This window comes from Pteronotus mesoamericanus, unplaced genomic scaffold (genome assembly GCF_021234165.1).
Source record: "Pteronotus mesoamericanus isolate MK-2021 breed Mesoamerican mustached bat unplaced genomic scaffold, CSHL_Meso_final contig_182, whole genome shotgun sequence".
NCBI lineage: Eukaryota > Metazoa > Chordata > Mammalia > Chiroptera > Mormoopidae > Pteronotus > Pteronotus mesoamericanus.
Window position 1 is genome coordinate 4,371,276 of NW_026555078.1, and position 22,028 is coordinate 4,393,303.

The 22,028-nt window shown below is 40.3% G+C and overlaps 2 protein-coding genes and 1 pseudogene across 2 annotated transcripts; 2 read left to right on the forward strand and 1 right to left on the reverse strand.

Moving 5' to 3' along the window:
• Nucleotides 1-1,578: 1,578 nt before the first annotated feature.
• On the reverse strand, nt 1,579-18,655 carry UBR7 (ubiquitin protein ligase E3 component n-recognin 7). Its single transcript, XM_054567106.1, has 11 exons — nt 18,451-18,655; nt 16,425-16,558; nt 15,914-15,974; nt 14,952-15,047; nt 11,982-12,035; nt 11,661-11,766; nt 9,962-10,170; nt 9,640-9,789; nt 8,958-9,120; nt 8,014-8,075; nt 1,579-3,810 (listed from the first exon to the last, which is right to left on the reverse strand). The coding sequence occupies exons 1-11, from the start codon at nt 18,598-18,600 to the stop codon at nt 3,718-3,720; spliced, it is 1,278 nt and encodes a 425-aa protein (XP_054423081.1). The 5' UTR covers nt 18,601-18,655; the 3' UTR covers nt 1,579-3,717.
• Nucleotides 18,656-18,801: 146 nt separating this feature from the next.
• On the forward strand, nt 18,802-22,028 carry GON7 (GON7 subunit of KEOPS complex). Its single transcript, XM_054566970.1, has 2 exons — nt 18,802-19,060; nt 21,329-22,028. The coding sequence occupies exons 1-2, from the start codon at nt 18,853-18,855 to the stop codon at nt 21,421-21,423; spliced, it is 303 nt and encodes a 100-aa protein (XP_054422945.1). The 5' UTR covers nt 18,802-18,852; the 3' UTR covers nt 21,424-22,028.
• Nucleotides 21,460-21,554, forward strand: LOC129066122 (uncharacterized; annotated as a pseudogene).

Genomic DNA, 22,028 nt, shown 5'->3' on the forward strand with positions numbered 1-22,028 from the left:
AGTATCAAGATAAAACCTAAGGTTTTTGTGAGTGAGCATATAAAAATCTAAAGAGAATTAAGTCCACTTTCCTGTCTTTCCTTGAGGATCACCCTGGAAAAGGTAGTTCGGGCTGGCTTCCCTTGCCAGCCTAGGGAAGGCCCCATCATTTCATCTCGTGCACTAGGGAGTATTAGAGTCCACTCTTGGCAGAGACAAAAAGCAGACAGGATACCTTTTCTCAGATACTTTAAAGTGTAGCTGGGAAAGACTTTTGTCCTAGAAACAATCAGAATAGTACATAAGCAGTAGGAGGCTCATGGCTGAAAGGAACACCAGCTTGACATGGCCCAGGAATGAATGCAAGGAGAAATATGCTGGTTTCAGTACTCTTTTTTTTCTTTAATCCTTCGTTAATGACATACTACTTTTAGTGCCACTGTACAAATGAGAAAAGTGAAGCAAGGAGTTCTTGAGTAACTCGTCCAAGGTCATTCCGCTAGCAAGTTGGCTGAGCCTGGGCTCAAACCCTGACAGTGGTGGCCCAGGCCGAGGAGACACAATGTGCAGGGACTGGGGGAGGTGCACTTTTGGCGTCCACTTGTTCAGCAAACATTCATTCATCAAGTAAGCAACCTCTGCCTGCCAGACATTGCTAGGTCCTGAGGTGACAGTGACAGTAATGAACAAGTGCTGCCCGTAACAATTTTAGGGTCATGGGGAGGAAAAGACATTGAATAATTACAGAGGTACTGTCCAGTGGCTTGGGGACAAATGAGGTATGAGAATGGCTTTGGCCCAGTGCCAAATGCTGGATGCCCACTCAGACCAAGGCTTGCGTCTGGAAGCTGCTTTGAGGTGACCCGACTCGGAGGCAGCCCCGTTGGCTCCTGGGAGCTCTGCTGGGGTGGTGTCCTGCACTTCCCACGTCCCCCAGAGCATACTTGTCTTCCACAGGGAGCTGCACCAGGCCACTGCCGAGGTCCAGCAGGCGCTTGGATTGCGCTCCCTTTTGTCACGTTGCCCAGGGGAGCTTGGGGGAGCTGGGAGAGCTGCAGCTTCCCTGGCAGTGATTACATAAGCCTGCGTTTTCAGGTATGTAAGCCCTTCATTCACCTGAGCAGAACTCACAGGGGTGATGACCGCAAGTCTGAACAACATCCAAGGAAGCAAGAGTTTGGGGAAGGCCACAGATGGGCCTTTGCATTGGCTTTTTTCCCCTTTGTTTTCATTTACTTTGAAATAATGGCTACCACGTAGGTGTGCTGCATCTTTTCCTTGGACTAGGCTCCTAGCCAGCTCGCTTTCCTGCCCCTGAACAGATTGAGATCACTCACAACCCAAGCCCATTTCTTCGTTCTCCTTGTTCATCTAGGTCCCAAAAGGATTACAGAATCTCCCTCCCAGGTGTTATAAATCCAAATACCTCCGGTCAGGCCACATCTTCTGAACCAGCAAAAGGAATGAACTAGTCTCCCACTTGAACAGGGCCCCAGGGCAGTGGCCACTGCTGGGACACATACTCTTCACGGTAACGCAAAGGGGGTGCTTGTGCGCATTTGAATGACTACAATCTGAAAAGCCACTATTTTGAATTGGTTTTATTTAATTTTACAGAAACCTGATTGGAGTTTAGTATGTAATTATAAGTCCAGTAACAATTCTACAAAAATGGACATACAATGCCAGAATTCCTTAAAAGCAACTAATACCATATTCTTCTTTTGCATAAAACATGCATTAACTGCCACATGTTGGCCAAAATCAGTCTCTACAAGAAGAGACAGTCCAATACAGTCAATAATAAAACTAGTTGTGAACAAAAGGTAAAAAAAGAGGTTTTCTGGTTAATGGAAAAGAAGGAACAGTACCTTTCATAAAACAAGCCCTTCAGCACTGGGCGATCTGTACTGCTGTGGCACAGTAGTGTGTCACCTCTGAGACCCAGTCCTGACCTGTCATAAGAAGGAAATTTCTGGTAGTTAAACATTTGAGAAAATACAAACTTTCAGGCCACAAAGTGGTGCAACCTTGCAGATGGGGTGCAGAAATCTGGACTTGGAAGAGTTCCCAAGCTGGGGACTGCCAACAACGTCAAAGACGCCCTGACCTTTCCAACCTAGCCCGTTGACCCCCCCTCTACAAGGCCAGCTCAGGGCCTGCAAGCATCTCCTGTGGCCATGAGACCTTCCAGCCCCACACCGCTTTTCATGAGGATCTGCAATTCGGGACGTGTGATGCAGAAAAAGATGGGACAGACCATTTCTCTGAGGCCTTGACTTTCTGTAATTCTCATTCATCTTGTTCAAGGATCAGTGGGTACTCATCTAAGTGGCTGCTGAACACACACACGAGTATTAATAAACACTTGTGACCCCAGAGCCTGAAATACGTGTAGTCACATACTTCAAAGTATATCATCTATTCCAGGAAGGACCTCATCCCTCCAGAGAGAGAGCAACTGTCTGTCAAAAGGTGTTTTCCACACAGACTGAGGGGCTTTAGAGATTTCACACCAACTGAAAGGACTTCCCTTCAAACATGGGGTTTTATACAACATTCCATGAGGGTCTTCAAAAGATCTTGTAGTCATTAGGGAACCAGCTATGGGCATTAACACTTATATACATAAAGCTCATCATTCGCGCAGCCTAGGGTCTTGTTTGGAATCTTCCACCCATCCTGCCTGCCTCTTCCTAAACAGGGCACGCACTGCCATGCTCGCTACCAGTAAGCTAAGCCAGTATCTTGTTCTTCAGCACAATTTAAAGGGAAAAATAATTTATGGGGGTTCTAATAACATTTTCTTAACAGAACAGTATCAAAATAGGTTTGTTCTTAATATATGCTTATGAATATCCCTGATAATATAAAGAAATCCAGAGGACTTTGTAAACCACCAAGGTTTCACAGGGTAGTGCCGGTCTAGTTTCTAGGCAGAGAAGAGCGCGGCTGTGCAGGCACGTTTTCTCAGGAAGCCCTGTGAGCACTACAGTACTGGATTCGCATATGCTAGTGCCAGTAGAACTGTGAATGAAACGGTCACTTTAAATTTACTAGTAAAATTCGTATCAAAGGTGGGCTTCCTCAATCCTGCCGTCAGCCAGTCTCCTTGCCTGTAACAGACATCCAGGCCACAGAACCATCAGTCCTGGCTACTCCAGAGGTTGGGCCCAGAGGAAACAAGTTTCAAGATCCCTTCTAAGCCGTGACCACACCTCAGAAGGGAGGCGTGTGAGAGAAGGAGAAGATCAGGCTTGAGGAAGCTTTGACCCAAGGCACCACGATCATTGGGGTGAGGGGGACCTGGAGAGGTTCTCGCTGACAGGAAGATGCCCCCAAAGCAGGTCCTGGAAGACAACAGCCCTGCGGCAGAGTAGACACATTTGGGAGTTAAACACCAAAAAATTAGAAAAGAAACTAGTTTACTTTCTCAAAACCAAATCAAACTTCTTAAAACTTATAAGCAAATAACCCTGGGTAGACTGGGGGCGTGGTGGGGGCTGAAGTCTGTGGAATGAGTTGCTTTTAGCTGAGTCAGAAGAATGCTGGTTGTGAAATCAGCATAAACATTGTGGCTACGGCAGTTGAGGAGAGCGAGGGAAGCTCAAGGTCAGAGGCGGCAGCCTCTCCAAAGAGAGGACGGGGAGAGGAGCAAATGTGGAATAGGCCTCTTTTATTCCTGGAACAGCAAGTGGCATGGTCGCCGGCCTGGACGAGAAGACGCCACACTCCGCTCTAGCTGCAATAGTACTGCATGCCATCCACTCTTCTTCTCTTTTTTGACTGAAATTCTTCAAAGAACTGCTGGATGTCCTCTCTCTTTACAACCTGTTGATGAAAAGCAAAGATTAGGAAAAGAACTACATCACTAAATAGCAACAACCAGTCATAAAGTTCACAAACAAGTCAACACTGCTGATATGAATGATTTTAATGGGTGATTGATTACACTATCTCCACTTTACAGAGCTCATCCAGGCTCCGAGAGGTTGACCTGCTCAGGGCCCCACAGCCAGGCAGAATAGCATGTGGCGCCAACCACAGGTTCCACCACTTTGCTTGGTTTCTTCACACAAAATCAGATAAAAGCAGCACCTATGTGACAGGGTCCTTTGAAGAGCAGATGAGATATAATGCCTATAGAACATTCTTGGCACACACTAAGTTCTCAAGACATGTTAGCAAGAAGAGAACCCTGACCAGTGTGGCCCAGCGGGCTGGGTGTCGTCCCGCAAACCAAAAGGTCTCCTGCGCAGGGCACATGCCTGGGTCATGGGCCAGGTCCCCGGTTGGGGGGGTGTGAGAAGCAACCGATCTGTTTTCTCCCTCTCCTTCTCCCTCCCTTCTCCTCTCTCTTTTCTAAAAAAGTGTCAGCCAGCACAAAAACTGAGAACCCAAAAGGTGCCCTAGACCACTGCTCTCCCCCTTTCCAAAGCTGCCTTTTGGGAAAGTCCTTCAGCTCCTGTGCGCGCGCGCACACTCTCTTTCTCCCTCTCTCTCTCTCTCAGACACACACACTACACACACCCATTTTGTTTTGAGATCTGTGCTTGCTTCTTTCCTCAAAAAAAGGAACCTGAAATTAAGAGTCCAAAATTAAAGATGCTTGTATATAAACAAAAACAAAAAAATAATAATTGGCAAAAAATACAGAAGCGCTACTCTTAATAAATGGATATTCATTTTATGTGATAAAAATGAGAAATTTATCTTCCATTTTATTGGAAAAAGGATTGGAGCATGATACAAAGCTGTTTACAATATAAGCAAAATAAAATATTAAAAATAAGAAAGACAAAGGGAAAATACAGATGAAAAGTAAACTGGGATAACCCAGGAGTCCGTCCCTGCGCACCCCAAGAGCCAGCCATGCCAGCGATCCAGTGACCTAAAGCCGTCTGAGGGCCATCACAAGAGATGGGTTTGTTAATTACTCTTTAATTATAAAGGTAATGCGTGTTTATTGTTATGAAGAAATTAAGGTGGGGCAGGTAAGGGAGAGGAAGTAGTGAATGCCTGTGAGCGGGAGGGAGCAAGGTAAGGAGGACAATTGTGAATAAAATGAGAAGCTCCCTTTCTCACTCCCCACGGGGAAGTGCTGCTAACATATGCAAATAGCATCCTAACTTGAAGAACTTTCTTGAGGTAAGATAAGACACTTACTTATCTCTAAATGAAAGAACCTAACATTTTGCCAGTACTTTACCATAGACCAGTAGCTGATATGCCAGCTTCACAAGCACTAAGAGTAGAACTGCTGGCCTGGTTGGCAGTGAGGAATTAGAACCCCCAAGAGATTCAAGGTCTGGATGGCTAACACGCTCCGAAATACCTGAGGCCAAAGCTGTGAAGTACCTCTTAGCTAAATGGCTTGGAAATTTATACCTACAAAATGCTAGTAAATAGGATACCTGGGAGTTCCAATAGGAAGGACTTATCCTTACGTTGGATCACAAACATTCAGCACTGAAGAGCAATAAAAGGAAAACATTTCTCCTGCAAGAAAATTGCAGGAGGACACCTAAAAGCACACAAACTAGAGTGTGCAATTTTTAGTTTCTAGACGTCTTCAAATGGTCACAGCTAATGTGCACAATAGAAATGTTACAGAAAAAATTCTTGGGTTCAATAATAAATCAATTGATTGACTTGTCTCAGAAAATCTGTGGTTTCTAAGGGTTTTTTATAACAGACACAAACATTAAATAGAGGCAGTCTAGAAGTTATTTAGCATTATCTCCTGTGGACAAATAAAATCAAAATAGATGTCTTACATCAACTTAAGGATTTTGTTTGGTAAAGATCCAGTTAGTAATGTCACAGAACAAATAACATAAAATAATATTTTCTTTTGGGATAAGATTTTAACTGTGTATTCTTGAATTGCTTTTACAATAAACCAATTTTTATAATCTTTAAATTAATCAGCTTTTTACATTTGTGTTCTTTTCAATTAGGGCTTCTAAGATCTACTTACAGTTGATGGAGCACGTTGATTTAGAGTTTGAGATTTCCTAAAGCACTATTTGCTAAAATAACTATTTTCTAAATGTAATGCCTTTATTAAAAAAGAACAAAGGAAGTGACTTTTATAGACAAATAATGTTGATGCATTCTTTATGGAACCTAGGCAGAAACACTGAAAATAACAGTAATTGTGTAATTCATAATTCATACCAATCAGTGTTGAAACTCAAACTGTGCAAAGTGGGAGCCAATCAGTATCCAGTGATTAACAACTTCATAGCTTTTGCACATCTGAGAAATGAGTGCTCAGATGAATTTTATTTTCCACCACCATGTTTTTATAAGAATTGTGGGTGTGCCTATCTTAACAATAGTTTTCTGTATTTTGAAAAAATGTTCTCCACATTTTAAATGTTTTATTTTAGAGAATTCTTTAATGCACACTTGTCAAATATATATATATATAGTACCAATGTTACCTTTTTTGTTTTAGATGTAAGAGCATGCTCATCATATGTTAGGTACTTACATAAATTGTTACATTATTTTAAATGTAAGTCCTTTTAAATCATCACATCAGATTTAAAAATTCTTAGGAAGACTCATCAAGAGCTACTCTAGTGATAACAAAGTAGTGATCTGTATGTTGATACATGTGAAGACTTTGAATAAAACTTTCAAATGTGAATGGGAAAGGACAACATACCTTTTTTCTTTTATGTGATTTTAAGTGTGTATGTGTAAAATAAAATTAATAAAGGGCACTGTGACCACAAACCGCACGAGAGCAGAGGCTCACCGCTGAGCCAAGAGTCTGTGGCTTGACACGTCTGAAAGACTTCCAGTGTCCGCTATCGGTGCAGTTTAAAACAGTTGACCATTCCTATTCTTAGTTCTAGCAAGAGTAGCATGAGTCTCCATTAACCAGAGGAGCCTTTGCAACAGAAATAAGAATAACTCTGTAAAACTCAATTATGACACAGAAAACCATTTTTCATGCTACAGTATGCAAAGTCGGTTCTCCAATTCTTCCCAATTTTATATATTGAAAGATCAACATGAATGGTGTTACCGAAATTCAATATCTGAAAAAGGAATAAATGAAATTACTAAGCAGAAAAAAGACTGACTCTAGTTTAGAACTGTTGGGGAGCAGGAAGACACTTTTAGTGACAGTGAAGAACACACTCAGAGAAACGAGAAACTATTTAAGAGAAGGTTCTTTTACCTTCTGAGTTTACTATTCATTTTGCAGAAAGGCTGTGACCCTGTCCAAAAATCTAGGCAACTACAAGTTCTCCTCACATTTATGAAAAGGAAAACGACCTAAAGTAGGCCAGCAGATACTTCTCCCAAGAGTGTCCACCAGACCCATGTCTGACTGGGTTTGCGTGTCTGGCTATAACACAGTAAAGCATATACTGTCCATGAGGATAAACCTTAGGCCATGAAAAGATAAGTTAAATTCTGTTTTTTATCTGCCTTAGGAAGACAGAAAACTATTATAGGAAAAATTCATCACAAACACATGAAGAGTAAAGGGCTAGAAGTACTTATAAATTCACCTGGGACACCACTTAAAACACTGAACATGGCAGAGTCAGTGTCCTTGTTATGAGTATATAGATTTTCTTGCTGGCAAGAGAAATGTTTTAGCCCCTAATCATAAAGTTCTTTTACTTTATAGAACCCAGAATCCCCAAAATGGGGCCTGGCTTTAAATGTGTCCTGCCTGGTCAGCTTCCTTTCCTCTTCCACAAGGATCCTTACTTGGAGGTCAGGCCGGCAGAACTGGCGAGGCTGATCTAGTGGGGCCCCCTCCTAAGCTGCAGCCACTCTTTCCAGGTCCCGCGTGACTGCCCCGCCCGCCTTCCTCCAGGACCAGGGCTGGGAAGGACTCTGAATGGGGCTGGGTGTTTTACCCCCTCTTATGGATTTCCGTTAGCCTTGCCTACATTAAACTCTCAAGTATCCAGTTGAAGATGCACATTTTTTTTTAACAAAGAAAATAAAGTTTATTCAAAACATACAAGGCTATGATTAAAATTCTTTAACTCAACTTACTGTTCCTTCATCAGCAAATCGCTTGAGATAGTCTTTCAGTTCAGTCTTCAAGTCATTATATTCTAAATCAAAACAACAAAATAGATAAGTCATTTGCTTTTAGAAACAAAATATTCCTTTACCACTGACTTTTAAGTATATAGTTTAAATTTTAGTTAATAGATTAATTTTTTTAGTTCATAGTTTCAATTTTTTTTAATGAAACCTGCAAAGGAATTTTTCCCAGTTTCTCCCAAATTCCTTCACTTTGTTATCAAAAATGGTATTTTTTCTTGTTAAAAAAAATTTCAAAAACCAGAGAAAACCTCACTCCAAAAAAGATTAGCTAAGGACTTTTAAAAAGGTTAAAGGCAAAAGGAAATTAATCAAATAATTACAAATAAAGGATAGAAACGATCAATGCCATAAAAGGGGCACACAGGTGGTGGCATCCCCAAAGAAACCGGCTGGGACAGAAGTCACTGAAATGAGTTGGGTGTGTGGGGGCAGGGGGACAGTGTGAAAGCCTGCAGTTAAGAGTGTGGGGGTATTTTTCCCTCTAGTGGTTTGCTGTGAACCACTGAAGCAACCTCAAGAACCGTCAAAAGATGACATGTAATACTCAATGAAAACTATTTTTCATTGGATGAAAAAATTCATTCTCTAATATTCTTTATGCAAACACCTACCTTTAATCAAAAAATAGCACATGCTGTGGTTTCTCAAGCATGTAATTTTTCTAGCATATAACTGATTCAATAGTAATAGCAACTAAATACCCAGCAACATTATCCTTAAGCAAGTATAGCTGAGGTCTCCTATATAATTCCAAATTTAAACTTCCTTTGTATTAAATTAAAACAACAGGTATTAGATGCCCTCCATATATATATATATACTTTTTTTTTTTTAATAGCAAAGGAAACTTTTCAAGTTCATGATTTTCACACTCAAACAGTATTCACCACAAATAAGTTCCACTTGCTGGACTCTGTTCATGCTGTTAAGGGTGTCCATCAGAGGGTCTGTTCTGTCAGCTGCCTGGTCAACCTTGCCCTTGTTTTCATAAGCCAGAACTGTGTCACATTCATCTGTCAGGAACAGGACATCAAGATCGCCATACATTTTCTTTAAAAAAATAAAACCAGTTTCCCCATTAGAACAGCATATTATCTCAGAAAGTCAACCTCGTGAGAATCACCAAAATTTTATTTTAGATTAACTGCAAAAAAACCTGAGCCTTTTACCAGAATTGCTTGAGTGATTTATTGTTTTTGCCCAAGTCTCTTTTAGAAGTCTTCTGACTTCCTAGTAGATATTGTGTAGTCTAAGAGATCTTTACTTAAAAACCAATGACTTACTGTAACTCTCAAGCAATTTGTGTTTTCAAGCAATTCTACAATATAAAAAAGCTAAGAATTGCTATTTTTCCACTAAAATGAAGATAAGTAAATAAAAATAATGCATAATTCATTTCTTCCACAAGCATTTAGACTGCAAATAACCATTTCATAAATTTGCTTAATACAAAATTTTTAAACTTCTCTACACTCCTAACATCAATTTCATACATATATTTTTCAGATGTTCTTATTTTAGGCATCAGTCCACAAAACACACTAACAGTAAATCTGATCAGGTACTCACCACACAGTCTTTGCAGGTACATAACTTGCTCCGCCAGTTCAGGGGCCAATAGGTGGCAGTGTCTGTCTTTATAAAATGCTTCGCTTTAAGCTCCTGAAGTTTGCAGCCAGGTTGTGATTCTGTGTTCAGACACTGATTCTTAAACACTGTCTGAAATAAAATTAGGTTTTGAAGTGTGTTTTTTAACCTATCATAGTTTTCGTAGTTTATATTTGTAGGAGGATTTCTTTATAATTATAAAGTGTATAATTGAAATCCAAGACTATGCAGTTTAAAGAATTTTGCTTAAATTTTACTTCTTTTATGGCTCCTACTTCATTACCTGGAGGTCAGGTTCAGAACTAGAGCTGGCACATGGTTCATTTGTCTGCTCTGTTTTAACTTCCTTGACAGCATCCTTGGCATGTTCTAGAACATCCTCTTTAAGGACGTTCTCCTGATGATCTCCATTTTCAGGCTTGGTAACGTCCTGATCACCTATTCCATCGACATTAAGAGCCAACCCATCATCCTCAGCAGACGGTTTGGTTACTGTAGGTTCCATGAAAAAAACAAAAACAAAAACACATACGCATATCCACAGACCTATTAGGCAAGGAAATCACGCCACCTGATTAAAAAATATTTCAGCCCTGGCTGGTGTGGCTCAGTGGATTGAGTGCCAGCCTGCAAATCAAAGGGTCGCCAGTTGGACTCCCAGTCAGAGCACATGCCTGGGTTACGGGCCAGGTCCCCAGCTGGGGGTGTGATGTATCTCTCACACGATGTTTCTATCCCTCCTTTTCTCCCTCCCTTCCCCTCTCTCTAAACAATAAGTAAATAAAACCTTTAGAAATACATATTTCAAAATCTGGAAAAGGAGTGTCAATCTTAAATCTCTGGAATAATGAAAAACATCAATTTTTTTTTAAGTTATATCTGCCAATCCAAAGAGTTCAAATAATTAAACAGCTCATTTAAAAATAGAATCACTACTTAAGGACTTTATATGTAAAGAGGAAAGAAAATTACAACAGATGCTAAAGAGAGAAAGGATAGCTCTAGAAGCAACAGGCAGTAGGAAGAATTTAACTGCAAATACAAGTAACAGGGTAGTTTTGAAGAAATAACAATTTTTCTTTTTTAAAATTATTTATTTATTTATTTATTTATTTATTTATTTATTTGCGAGACAGAGAGACAGACACCGATTTGTTCTTCGGCTTACGTATGCATTCATCGGTTGATTCTTGTATGTGTCCTGACTTGAGGATAAAACCTGCAACCCTGGTATATTGGCACAATGCTCTAACCAACTGAACTACATAGCCAGGGTCCCACCAGCTTTTCTTCATGAGGAAGAAACAAAAGAGGATGGGTTTGGAGGCAGAAATACTGTGAAGGAGCTCAAGGTACATTGTGGCATTTCAATCTAATAGATGAAGCCAACTGCTGACAAGGAAATGAAGTGGTAGGAGGAACCAATTAAGAAAACCCAATGAATGAGGAATATATGCAGGTCCAGTGGAAAGTGAGGGCTAAAACTGGGAAGGGTATGAACAGAAAGAGGGAGCACCAAGTTTAACAACTTTTGGAACAATCGAAGTGGTGTAGGATGAGCTCTTAGGCATGCCTATGCTGTTTGAGGTTTATAGGTGAAATGTTCCCTAAGGGTGAGAAGAGCAAGAAATTGAGAGGCCAGAGCAGCAGACACTATCAGTAACTGCCACTTAAAAAATTTAATAGACCTGGTTCCTGTGGTTCAGTAGGTTGAGCACCAGTCTGTAAACCAAAAGGTTGCCAGTTCAATTCCCAGTCAGGGCATGTGCCTGGGTTGCAGGCCAGGTACCTAGTTGGGGATGTGCGAGAGGCAACTGATTGATGTATCTCTCCTCACACTGATGTTTCTATCGATGTTTCTCTCCCTCTCTCCCTCCCTTCCTGTCTCTCTAAATAAAATCTTCAAAAAAAAAATTCCAAACTGAACATACAAATTTCACAAGAACGAGTTTGTGGCACACCAACTCCACAGAGACACCTACCTGCCAACTGTGCAGCATAAGCCCACAAGAAAGAGCAGCGTTTCATACAGGCCTGGCACACCATCTCTTGGAAGTCGCCACTCTCAGGAGGAACGGCACCAAGATGCTGCGAATTCAGAAAACTGAGTTACTTTCCTTGTGACCTCCAAGTTGTCCAAAATGTCTGTTATTTTATAAACAAATATTGCAAAATACACTGATATATTTATTGTATATTTTTAGAAGAGTAACTATAATGTAAAATTTAACACAATTCAAAAAGAAAAGACCCTTCCTGCTTTTGCAAAGACAATGGCTTTAAAAGGGAAGGGCTTTCCTTACCCTTCCATGGAACCAGTCTTCACAGACCACACACTGGATCATCTCATCTGGAACCTAATATGGAAAAGCAGTTTGTGTGTTAATGATTACACCGAATTCTGGGACATGGAAGTCAATCTGGCACACAGGACGATTAGATATTAACTAATTCTCTACGAAATTTGTGAGACCACTGCCCATGGAGATATCCCAGGAGCCAGGGAAAGGCAGCATATCAAGGGACAAAAGAGAGGTTCATTCTGTATGAACTGGTGCTACAGAGGGTTATAGTGTAATAAGCGCTTTGCAAACAAATGTCAAAGCTCTTTCACGGGTTACTTAATATCTGATTCTCACAAAACTTTATAAATAAGTAATGTATTCTCATTTTATATATAAACCCAGGCCCAGGGAGGTAATGAGTTGACCAATATGGAATGTGACAATTAGGTCTTTTTACCACATCATGCTGCCAAGTAATTGAAAAATAATTAAATGTTAGAATCTCTTGATAATATGGACAGCAACATCTTCCCTAATTTAAATAAATTAAATAATTAAATTCTGGCCTAAGAAAATTACATACCGTAGGCCATAATTTTTAGAATGATTTTCTTTTTATCCCCAGGCTTTCATGGCTGCTGATTAACATTCCAATGCTATTCTGTCCGTTCTCTATTATGGTATCTTACAGGAAAAACACCCATATATATATATACATGTGTGTATATAAATATACATGTATACATAAAAAGTCAGCTTTATTCTTTCTTCTGCCTTAATCAGTTTATTTATTTTTAGCTTTTTTAAAAACTCTCACCTGAGGATATGTTTATTGACAAGAGAAACAGACAGACATCAATGTGAGAGAGAAACAATCTCCTGTACATGCCCCGACCAGGGATTGAACCCAGAGCCTAAGTACATGCCCTGACTAGGAATCAAACCTGCAACCTTTTGGTGTTATGAGACGATGCTCCAACCGAGCCACACGGCCAGCGCTATCTTTATTATTATTATTGTTTACACTATTACAAATGTCCCCAGTCTGCGCCCGCTGTGCCTACCTCCACCTAACCCTTGCCCCACCTTCCCTTAGGCCCTCACCACACGGTTGTCCATGTCTATGGGTCATGCATGTATGTTCTTTGACTAATCCCTTCACCTTCTTTCATCTAGTTCCCTCCTCTTCCCTCCCTTCTGACAACTGTCAGTCTGTTCTGTGTATCTATGACTGTTTCTATTTTGTTTGTCAGTTTATTTATTGGATTCCACATATAAGTGAGATCATGTGGTATTTGTCTTTCACTGACCTGATTTATTCATCATCGTATTTTTTCCGTTTCTTGACTCAAAAAAGTGTTATAACACCTTAGCCTGTACCTTAAAATACTCAATTTTAAGGTTTTATTTTTGTTAACTTACAGATGTTTAATTTTTTTCCTCTAAGTAATTTGGTTCACTAATTAAAATTCTAAGACAAAAGAAGGTAGAAAACTAATTTCTCTAAATAAAAAAAGACTCCTTTCAAATTAGTAAACACATAAACAAAACCCAACCCAATGACAATATGGGCCAAAAATATGAAAGAACAATTCAGATAGAAGGTTACTACAAATTCCCAATAAATTCATGTAAAGATACATAATCTCACACATAATCAAGGAAAGGAAAAATTTTTTAAATAATGTTGTTCATCTATCAGAATGGTAAAATTTTAAAAGACTGGTTATATGTAAGGATGACAAGATTGTTGGGGAAAAAACAGTACCAAAGGCTGTTGGTGGTTAAACCCTTTACACAAACATGGTCACAATTTTAAAGACAAATATCCTTTGACCCATCAATTCCACCTCTAGGTATCCATTCTACATAAATCCTGCAGTTCATTCAGCTATAGTACTGTATGACTGTGTTCACTACAGCTCTCTTTATAATACTGAAAAAACAGAAAATGCCGTTCTGCTATAGAATACTTATGGCTTGTTAAAGATAAACTGATAAGTGAGAAAAGCAAGTTGCAGAAGTGAATGTATAGAATTTTCACTTCTGTTAAAACTATAAACTGAAACACATACTCACTCACTTATATGTGCATAGATAAAGGTCTAAAATATATGCACCAAGAAAGTGTTAACAGTGGTTATATCTGGAATCAAGAAGGTACAGGAGTAAGGAAAAACTCTTTTCAAATTTTGCATATATTTCTTTCTTTTTTTCCTTTCTTTCCTTTTTTTTAGAGAAAGAGAGAGAGAGAGAAAGAAAACTATCAGCTCTGGCTGGTGTGGCTCAGTGGATTGAGTGCCAGCCTGCGAATCAAAGGGTTGCTGGTTCGATTCCCAGTCAGGGCACGTGTCTGGGTTGTTGGCCAGGTCCCCAGTAAGGGGCGCCTGAGAGGCAACCACATATTGCTGTTTTTCTCTCCTTTTTCTCCCTTCCTCTCTCTCTCAAAATAAGCAAATAAAATCTTGAAAAAAGAAATAACAATTTGTTATTCCATTTATTTACACATTCATTGGTTGCTTCTTGCACGTGCCGACTGAAGATTGAACCCACAAACTTGGCGTATCAGAACTATGCTCTAGCCAACTGAGCTACCCAGGAAGGGCAAATTTTGTGTATATTTCTAATTGAAAAATTTAAAAGGATCATTTAAATATGCTATTTCTTTCCTTCCAGGGAGGCAAGAAATGGAAGGTCATTTCTTGTAGTGTTTGGGGGAGTAGAGCAGGCAGGCCAGCCGGCCAAGAGGGATGGGAAGGAGTACAGTCCTGGCCATGGGAGAAGTCCTATTATTTGATTCTCATGATGTAAGAATGGGAATAGTTGAGACCTGTATCAGTTATAAATCCAGCCCCAATTCATCAATCTAGAATGTTTCACAATCCCCAAATTTACCCCAATCAGCTATAGAGGCCCAGATATGACAAGAGGCTAAGGAGTAAAGGTTAGAGATGATATAGTCCCAGGTGTTAACCCCAATTTTCTTACCTCATCTTCAGGATCGGGATAAGGTCTCTTGCAAATGCAGTACAATCCAAAAAAGTTGTCATTGTACTTATTGCCAGAATTTATCTTTGCTTTGTCCTGAAAGATATTAATTTCAATATATTATGTTCTAATGTTAACTATAATTTCATAGGTCATGACATTCCTACATTCAATAAATTTCTGCATTAAATATATAAAGAAAAAGAATTCACTACTATTAAAGGGACACTTTTTCCAGGACACAGGGAAAAAAAAATTCACTTTTTGTACCTTCTTTGTAGCAACTGGGAGAAAATGAATATACTCATTTAATACAATAGTAATGAAAGTTACTCATAAGTATTAATTATCAACCTATATAAACTGACTTTGGCCTAGAACTTCAAAGTACTTCTTAACAGCCAGCTGTAGTAGCTGAAGCCCCCAGTTTACTAGGAGGTAAAAATAAAAAGCAGACAAGAAAATTGTCTAAAAATGTTTAAAGGAGAGAAAAGAGTATTAGTTTTAGCAATTATGATTGAACAATATAAAATCCCTTACTTTCTTTCATTTATGATATTTCACTAAGTCATTGTATAAGCAGTTTTTATTAGCCAAAAAGCAGTGAAAACCTCTTGTGTGCATCTAGCCCACACTCATTATTACCAAGTTTTATTGATCCACTTTTTAGAATCATACCCTTTGGTTTAAAAACCTTAGAGCATGAGCTCAACCAACATAATTAAACCCAAATCACTGCAAAGAACATTTCCCCAAAACCCTCTCATGTTAATTACAACCTATACCACAGGCTCTGAGCAGGTTACTTAGTTTTCCAATAGGATAAAAAATGGGCTAATATTGATTTGCCCATTTGCAAAGAATAAGCATCAACTTCCTTTTTGGAAAATGTTTTTTATCCACTCTGTCAAATATCAATTTCTGCTATTTTCAGTGCATTTACAGTTATAGTGCTTACTTACAGGAAACAATTTGCATTCCAAATTTTTAAACTTGCTGTTTCCACAATCACAACGAAAATTTCTGAAACAAAGGAGGAAGAGCCCATTTTAATTTTTCTTTTAAATCTCAAGACTTTTTAAAGTTCACATCATAGCCTCCTCCCTTTCAAATCATTTCTAAGATCTAAAAAGTGACCTTGGTTGCTGCTCATGTGTCCAATTCAGAACTTCTCCAAGCACATAACAGTAAACAATTTAATGATTCTGGAAATTAACATGCAGAGACAAATACCTATATAACACCCAGAGACACAAATACATTAATGGCAGAGAAAGATGAGTAGTTTGAGTTTGTACCAAAATTGTATTTTAAAAGGCCCTATAGGAAACCTATGTTTTGAATTATATTAAACTATAATAAATTTTACCAGTGCACAGCTACTTTGAATGGAAAAGAAAGATTAAGAAAAAAGTGTAGCTGGGAGACTCTAAACAGTTAAAAAGTATTCAGCACCAACCTGATGGTCCTTACCTTTTTGTGTATAGCTCAAAGAGTTTATGACTTCCGTGACATTCGTAACTGCAAGCTAGGCAAATGCCTGCTGGTTCTTCTCCCTCTGGGGTACAGGTACTACAGGCATACAGTGCTTGTCTCTTTACAAAGCCCTAAAAGACAACCCCAAAATTGTAAAAGAGAATTAATGGGGTATGGCATAGTTACCTAATACCCACACTGTGATCTAAGAAATACCTGAAGTCAGATTATCTATGGTCATGATCTCCCCGTAAAAACCACTAAGGTTAATGAAAAAGCTTACACAAGAAAATGGCAAAACACTGTTGACTGTTGCATACCACTAATATGTTTTCTTTCTTTCTCTTTTTTTATTTTATTGATTTTTACAGAGAGGAAGGCAGGGAGGGAAGGAGAGGGTGGAGAGAGAGAAACACTGATTTGTTACTCCACTCACTTATGCATTCACTGGTTGATTCTTTTGAGTGCCCTCACCGGAATCCAACCGCAACCACGGTGTATGGGAACAACATTCTACATCACCTGAGCTACGTGGCCAGGACCATACGAGTGCCTGTTTTCATACAATTTTTCTTAAAATGATTGAAAATTTTGACCTGGCTGCTGTGGCTCAGCGGACTGAGCGCCAGCCTGTGAACCAAAACGCTGCTGGTGTGATTCCCTGTGGGGGTGCATAACTGGGGCGCAGGTCAGGTCCCACTGACCTCTCTCTCCCACATGGATGTTTCTCCCCCTCTCTTTCTCCCTCTCTCTAAAAATAAATAAGTGAAATAAATAAAATGATAAAAAGTTTAATATTTTCAATCAGCTGTGAATAAGCTGGCCTGCTTAATCATTTTAACTTGTGAAAACATAGGAGAATGTGTGTAGGTTTACATAGTATCACTTTAACTCTGGAAAATGCTTGTGATTCCACCAGAGAAAATCAACGCATTAAAAAAAAAAAAAAATCCCTCTTTTCCAGGAGAGGCATGATGAAACATTTAGAGGTGTGGTGTGGTGACATTTCAAAAATAACTTAGGTACAGACTGTTTTAAAAAAAAAGGAAAGAGAAGGAAAAGTTGTTCTAGCGGTGACCAAAGGGTTTAAAATCCCGGCCCACATCTGGGTCGCTCTCCGGGTTACCTGCATTTCACAGTCCAACCACTTCGCAGTGTAAGCTCAACGAGGCCAGGACAACTGGTATTATGATCTCAGTCCACACCACGGAAAGACCCCAAGACTCCTCATTCCCCGATGTTCCCTTCCACTCCCCAGAAGACAACTTCTTCCTCCTCCCAATCCTCATCCTCTGTGAGTTTTCTTCTACCCACCTCGATCCCTTTTTGTACCCAGAAATACATAGGATGAGTCACGCAACACTACATCGCACCCCCTCAAATCCTTGTTCACAACGTCTTCCAAACGCCAAATTTCTTCCTCAAGCAGCTCCTTCTCTCCCCTCCTACCCACTTTGCCAGTGCCATCTGCTGTTCTGGTTCCCGTCCCCATGGGGCGTAGATTGCAAAACGACACGGTACTTGCTGCTTCTCACCAAAAAAACGACCAGCTAAACTAAATTGCCAAGGAACCGGCCGTCAAGGAGCCCAGCCCACGCGGGGAGAGTTTCAGATCCACGGCTCTCTCTTTTAGCCCTGCTTTGACTCTCCCATTCGGTTCCTAATAAATATTTTAGGATGGGAAAAGTAGGACGAAGCTATGAGAGGTCCTGGGAATGGTTGCCTGAAAAGCCGCCGGGCACCGAGAAGGGACAGAGAGAAAGACAGATACAGCTGCTCGAGGGCCAAAGCCTGGAGAATCCTGAGCGGCCGGAGGAGGACCGAGGGCCGGAGCGGGTCCATCTTGGACACAGGCTGAAGGTAAAAGGGCAGCTGGGCCTGGGTTGGGGAAGCCTACGACGAACGGCGGCTCCGGTCCACCACGGGGAAGACGGCCGCGGCAGGCGGGAATAGGACAAGTCCTGCAGGGACGAGAAGGTTCCGCGGGAGCCCGAGGGAGGCGAGGCCCCCGCTGAGCGCCCACCTGCGAGTAGGAGCACTTCTCCGAGTCGCTGCCGCCCAGCACGGCGCACGCCTCATTCTCCAGCTCCTCGTCCTCCTCGAGGACGTCGACCAGCGATACCACGGGCTCCAGTTCCGACTGCCGCCCACCTGGACTCTCGGCTCCGGCCATCCTCAACTGTCACAGGACCGCAGCTTTGCCCCAGCGGAGGCGGGAAAAGCGGCCACGAGAGGCGTGGCCGGAGGAGGAGGGCCCTGAATGCCAGGAACCAATCCCAAAGAAAGAAATCTAAGGAAAGGGGAGGAGCGACTTCCGACAAACGGAAGTCGCTCCTCTCCTTTCTCCCGCCTGCGCCCGCTGCGGATTGGCTTCCGCTTCCGGTGATACTTGCCTGTGGCGCGTTCTGGAAGCTCAGTGGTTGCCATGGAGGTGTTGGGCGAGTACGTTGGGCTGGACGGGCAACGGCAGCAGCTACGGGTGCCCTGTGAGGCGCCGAACGACGCGGACCCTTTCCAGGGCCTATTGTCCAGCGTGGCCCAAATGAGAGAGCTGGTGGCCGAGCTCTTGGGCCCCCAGGTACAGCGGGAAGCGCAGGACAGGGTGGCAGCGGCTCCAGACGAGGCCTTGGACGGTGAGCTCTGGGAGGGTGGAGGGCAGGGAAGAGGAGCTCAGGGAAAATACGTTCCGGGGGCACGTGTAGACATTTTTCAAGCGGACTTAAAGAAAGTGAGCCTCGGGGGAAGAAGAATTAGACCGAAAAATTGACACCTTCCGCCCCATCTGAGCGGAATCTGACCGATTTATCGGGGCTGCTTCTCCCTAAACGTTTTCACGACTCTTTTCACTTATTATACACGCACACTGAACTGCCTGCTTTGTGCTAGGCTCTGGGCTGAGTTCTGGAGAAAGAATGAAGTGAATGCGCCTCAGTTACTCTCCTTGTGGACCGGGGTTAAACAGGTAGTAAAGAGTGGAAGGACGACCCCAGGACCATCTGTAATCCTGCAAATCGAGAGAACCCAGGAAGGCTTCAGAGGGCATGACTTGAGCTGGGTGTTGAAGGATGAAAAGGAGTTTTACAAGGTGTGAAATTACAAACGTGTGGAAGGTAGCCATCTATAAAAGAATAAGAACAGGTTCTGAAGGTTGGGACAGATTTCAGTTTCATTAACAACTTTTAAGACTCCCAGGCACTGCCTTCCCATATCCCGGTTTTGTAGGTCGGGTTTGAAAGTAGAAACGTGAAATTTAACTGCTTTAATATTTTCTAAATCTTGTTTTGAATGGCAAAATAGGTGCATTTTGACTGCCCAGAACTGAAGAACCTAAGAGCTAAATATTGGAGTCAGGGCTTCACTCCTCTGTAGAATAGTGCAAATTCTGTACTTTCCTTTTCCATGTTGATTGCTAATTGATAGTTCCAAATGTGACAGATACAGTTGGGAAGGTTACACTGAGTTCAGAAAACAGATTGTTTCTGAGTCATATATATCTAGAAAGAAGTCCTGTTTTGTGGCTCCAGAAGCACCTCTAATCTGTTGAAAATGTTGTCATTGAATAAGATCAAGAGTACAGCTAGAGTCACTTTTTTAAATCTGTCATTAATTTTGGAAAAATAACTGCCACCTCTTCTATTAATGGTGGGTCAGTAATATCTTTGTATAGGTGGACATGTTTTTCTATTATTCACTAAATGAAATCCCCATAAATCTTAGGTTTGAATTACCTTTGTTAAATAAAATGATAAAGATAAAATGGCAAATTTTATGTTGTATGAATTATATCTCAGCAAGAAATGTACAAAATAAAAAAATTATAAGTATTAAAGAAGAGTTATAGAACTTAAAACTAAAAGTACAAATAATCCAATTACCAAATACACAAAGGATTTGAGTAGACAGTTATACCAATAAGTGAGGCCAATAAGCACATGAAAAGATGCTCAGTATCACTGGCCATCAGGGAAATGCAATCTAAAACACAGTGAGATACCACGACATGCCCACTAGAATGGCTATAATCAAAACAGAACAGTAAGTGTTGGCTAGGATATTGAAGAAATCGGAGTCCTCATACATTGCTGGTGAAAATGTAAAACAGCCTTCTTCTTTGGAAAAGAGCTTGGCAGTTCCTCAAAAACTTAAAGTTACCGTCTAACCCAGAAATTCCACTCCTAGTTCAACCAAGGGAATTGGAAACATATGTTCACACAAAAACTTATACAGTAATGTCCACAACGGCATTGTTCATAATAGCTAAAGAGTGAAAACAGCACAAATGCTCATCAGCTGGTAAGTGGATAAACAAACTGATATATCCATATAGTGGAATATTTTTCAGCGATAAAAATGAATGAAGTGCAGATACATGCTACAACATGAATGAACCTTGAAAACATGCTAAATGAAAGAAGCCAGATTCAAAAGGCCACATATTGTATGATTCCATTTATGTGAAATGTCCAGAATGGACAAATCTATAGAGATAGAAATTAGATTAGCGGTTGCTAAGGACTTCGGAGAATAGGAAGTGACTCTTAGTGAGTATGGGATTTCTTTCTGAAATGATGAAAGTGTTCTAGCATTAGACAGTGGTGGTGATTGCACAGCCTTGTGAATATACTAAAAATCAATAAGCTGTGTACTTTAAAAGTGAAAGTTATGGCTATATGAATAGCCATATTCATATATTTTTGAATTATATCTTCAAAAAAAGTGATAGCAAGGAAAGGCTTTAAACACCAAAATTACTGAAATCTTTTTATTGATACATACTTCAAATCTGGAATATGCATGATTTTATTAAACCTAAAGTGAAATGGTTTGATCTGCAACCATTTTAATTATATTTCTTTCAACCACTGAACATATTGTCATACAACAAATGTTTATTTTAAAAGGTGATGATGAAGATGATGCAGAAGATGAAAATAACATTGATAACAGAACTAACTCAGATGGACCATCTGCAAAACGGCCAAAACCACCATCTTAACAATAGCTTTTATGAAATTTAAAAGACTGCTGCCATGCTTGCTTCGGCAGTACATACACTAAAATTGAATGATACAGAGAAGATTAGCATGGCTCCTGCGCACACAAATTCGTGAAGCGTTCCAAAAAAGAGACTGCAACCATTTCTTAGTTATCACACGCTGACATTTAAGGAAGACTTCTACTGTTTTGTTTCCCTGGGACAATTTTGTCAAAGAAAAGCAAACTTTATTCTGTTTCCAGCCAAGAAAATATATGTTAGGAATGAATCTATGTTCTTGAATAAGAAATTTCAGAACATGGAAATAATAGAGAACACTTTATAATGTATAAAATCCTCTAAGGTGGCAACTGAATTTGTATTATTTTCTACTTTTAAAATAACCATTGAATTAATTTGTGTGATGTGTACATCTTTTAACTTTGGCTTCTGTTATAAAGAATAATGTCATGGTTCGTGGTCAAAAATATTTCCAAAAACTGACGTTAGCAAGTGATGAAATGGGGTAGCAAGTATAAGAATGGCAATCTGTATCACAGAATTGTATGCTTGAAACTTATATAATTTTATTAACCAATGTCACCTCAATAAATTTAATTCTTTAA

What these genes read in the sequence shown, in the direction of transcription:
- UBR7 (XM_054567106.1), bottom strand. Translation starts at nt 18,600, where the DNA reads ATGGCCGGAGCCGAGAGTCCAGGTGGGCGGCAGTCGGAACTGGAGCCC. An exon ending in TGGAATGCAAATTGTTTCCT is followed by an intron (nt 15,048 to 15,913) that starts GTAAGTAAGCAC and finishes AATATCTTTCAG; the next exon opens with GACAAAGCAAAGATAAATTC. An exon ending in GTACCTGCAAAGACTGTGTG is followed by an intron (nt 9,121 to 9,639) that starts GTGAGTACCTGA and finishes ATTTTTTTAAAG; the next exon opens with AAAATGTATGGCGATCTTGA.
- GON7 (XM_054566970.1), top strand. Translation starts at nt 18,853, where the DNA reads ATGGAGGTGTTGGGCGAGTACGTTGGGCTGGACGGGCAACGGCAGCAG. An exon ending in TCCAGACGAGGCCTTGGACG is followed by an intron (nt 19,061 to 21,328) that starts GTGAGCTCTGGG and finishes TTATTTTAAAAG; the next exon opens with GTGATGATGAAGATGATGCA.